General features: G+C 51.8%; 1 protein-coding gene across 1 annotated transcript in view; it reads right to left on the reverse strand.

Moving 5' to 3' along the window:
- Positions 1 to 2,161, reverse strand: part of LACTB (lactamase, beta) — an 18,520-nt gene extending 16,359 nt beyond the window's left edge. The window contains exons 1-2 of the mRNA XM_012645040.1: positions 1,743 to 2,161; positions 1,253 to 1,319 (exon numbers count right to left, since the gene is read on the reverse strand). Of these exons, the coding sequence (XP_012500494.1) occupies positions 1,253 to 1,319; positions 1,743 to 2,096 (421 nt within the window). The 5' untranslated portion in view covers positions 2,097 to 2,161. The remainder of the gene's footprint in view (positions 1 to 1,252; positions 1,320 to 1,742) is intronic.
- Positions 2,162 to 2,495: the final 334 nt, after the last annotated feature.

Raw genomic sequence — 2,495 nt, forward strand, 5'->3', positions numbered from 1 at the left:
GGGAGGCTGAGGCAGTAGGATTGCTTGAGCCCAGGAGTTTGAGGTTGCTGTGAGCTAGGCTGATGCCACGGCACTCTAGCCCGGGCAAAAAAGTGAGATTCTGTCTCAAAAAAAAAAAAAAACCCTACTGCTCTCATCAACTTCTAAAAGTTTTACTTTCTTTAAATGATGTCTGAAACATAAGTTCCTAGAAGTAGGATTCCTAAAAGCCTGGGATGACCAATTGGACCAATTTGTGTGCAATGAAGAAATTATAAAATAATGCTTTGATAAAGTATCATAAAATGAATAGAAATCTCTCTCCCAAAGCTTCTAGCCATGTGTTTGAAAAAATAGTTGACACCTCTGCCTAGTAAAAAGAGTAACAGACTGTAAACTCATTAAGGACAAGGAATAGTGAATATCCCCATTACTTAATACAATGCCTTTTACAGAATAGGGGACTTAATAAATCATTAACTGAATTTTTAAAAAATTAGCCGGGCATGGTGTTGGGGGCCTGTGGTCCCCAGCTACTTGGGAGGCTGAGGTGGGAGGATCACTTGAGCCCAGGAGTTTGAGGTTGCAGTGAACTATGATCACACCACTGCACTCCAGCCCAGGCAATAGAGCGAGACCCTGTCTCAAGAAAAAAAAAAAGAAAGAAAATTCTGATGTTTTATGTATCCATAAGAGTTATCTACAAATACGCAGTTAATGGACTGTTACTGTGATCCCCCATTATCCATATCTGTGGTTTAGTTTGCCTGAATATATTAAATGGAAAAGTTCAGAAATAAAAAATTCATGTTTTAAATTGTACACCATTCTGAGTATTGTTGTAATTGTTCTATTTTATTATTAGTTATTGCTGGTAATCTCTTACTGCACCCAATTATAAATGAAAATTTATCATAAAAACGCAGTATGTACAGAGCTCATTACTATTATCAATTTCATGCATCTACTGAGAGACTTGGAACCCAAGGATAAGGGAGGACCACTGTAACAACTTTCAGACCAATAAATCCAGTCCTTGGAGAAAAGTAGGAGTAGAAGCAAGCCATCTTTAAGACTCCAATTTATTTGTCACATTTTAAGTCTTGCTGTGATAAAAATCTTACTCTTCCGTTAGATATGTTTTCTACAATATGTATCACTTTATGTAAATGAAATAGCATTTCACGGGATTCACTCCGACCAGTAAAACATCTGTATTTTATTCACCAATTGGCACAAAACAAGCCACTAAATAACACTTTTCTGGGCCCACCTTCTGACCAGACTTCTTTTCCATCTACAGAAACTCCAACCACTATGCCCGGTGCGCCCACCTCATCCTAAGATCGAAGGGGAAAAGAACGGACAGTTCAAAGACAGGCTGAAAAACCCCAGCGCTCTCACAGGGGCCTTCCCCAGGCCCCGCCCCCTCGATCCAGGCCCGCCCCGCCCCCTCTGCCTGGCCCCGCCCCCTCCGCTCAGGCCTTGCCCTGCGGCTAACCGCGAGGGGTGTGCCGGGTCCGCACACTGTGGGGGGTAACCTCCACCCCAACTTAGGCAACCCCCAAGAGCTCTGACCACTGCCAGGCGGTAGCGAAAAGGGAAGTCTTTCTCGGAAGCCGACCGCTGGCACCCCACGCCCAGGGTGGGGTCCGCTCAGCCCCGGGAGATGACCACCGAGGGAGGGGTCCCATTCCAGGGCGAGCCGGGAGCGGGGCGCGGGGTCCCCGGCCGCCTACGCCCCCCCTTCCCTGTCGCCGCACCTTGATCCTGTGCAGCAGGTCGCGGCTGCTCTCGATGGCTCTGGCGAAACACCTGGAGGGAGGCGGCGCGGGGCTCTGCGGAGACCACGGGGCGAGGGACTGCTCCTGCGGCTCGGCCTGAGGCGACGCCTCGGGGTCGGGGGCAGCGGGGGGCTGCGCAGGGGTCGCGCCGCTCAGCCCTCCCGCCAGCTTCACCCCAAGAGCCAGTCCCAGCCCCAGCCCAAGGCCTCCGACCCAGCCGTGGCCAAGCGGCGGCAGCCCGGCGCGCTGGTGGGCCCTGCGTCTCCCGCAGCCCCAGGCCTGGCCCCCGGGGGTCGCAGCCCGGGCCGTCACGGCTGACAGGAGCCGGTGCATGGCGTCTGTGGAGAGCCGGCGCCTAGCAGCTAGCGCAGGCCGGGCTGGCAGCGGCGCTGGGGCGAGGGGAGGGGCGAGCAGGGGAGGGAAGGGGGCGGGAACCGCGGTCAGACCCTAGCGGTCGACGCCCGACGGCCGGAGCGCCGATCGCATCGAGCGCTCCTTCTTTTCCCCCTTTCTTCTCTTTGCCTTGTCTTTTTCCTGTTGTTGTTTTTTCTTTCTCCTCTTCCTTTTTTCCTTTTTGTCTCCCTCAGATCAAGTGTCGCCTCTTCCGAGGAACCTTCCTAATTCTCGCCCACACCATCTTGCCCCCACAGTGTGCACACTTTCTTAACGACACTACACTTTGTGTCATTGAACTTGTCAGATTCCTTACCAGACTGACTTCTTTGAAGAGCC

The sequence above is a fragment of the Propithecus coquereli genome, unplaced genomic scaffold, assembly GCF_000956105.1.
Source record: "Propithecus coquereli isolate 6110/MARCELLA unplaced genomic scaffold, Pcoq_1.0 Scaffold224, whole genome shotgun sequence".
NCBI lineage: Eukaryota > Metazoa > Chordata > Mammalia > Primates > Indriidae > Propithecus > Propithecus coquereli.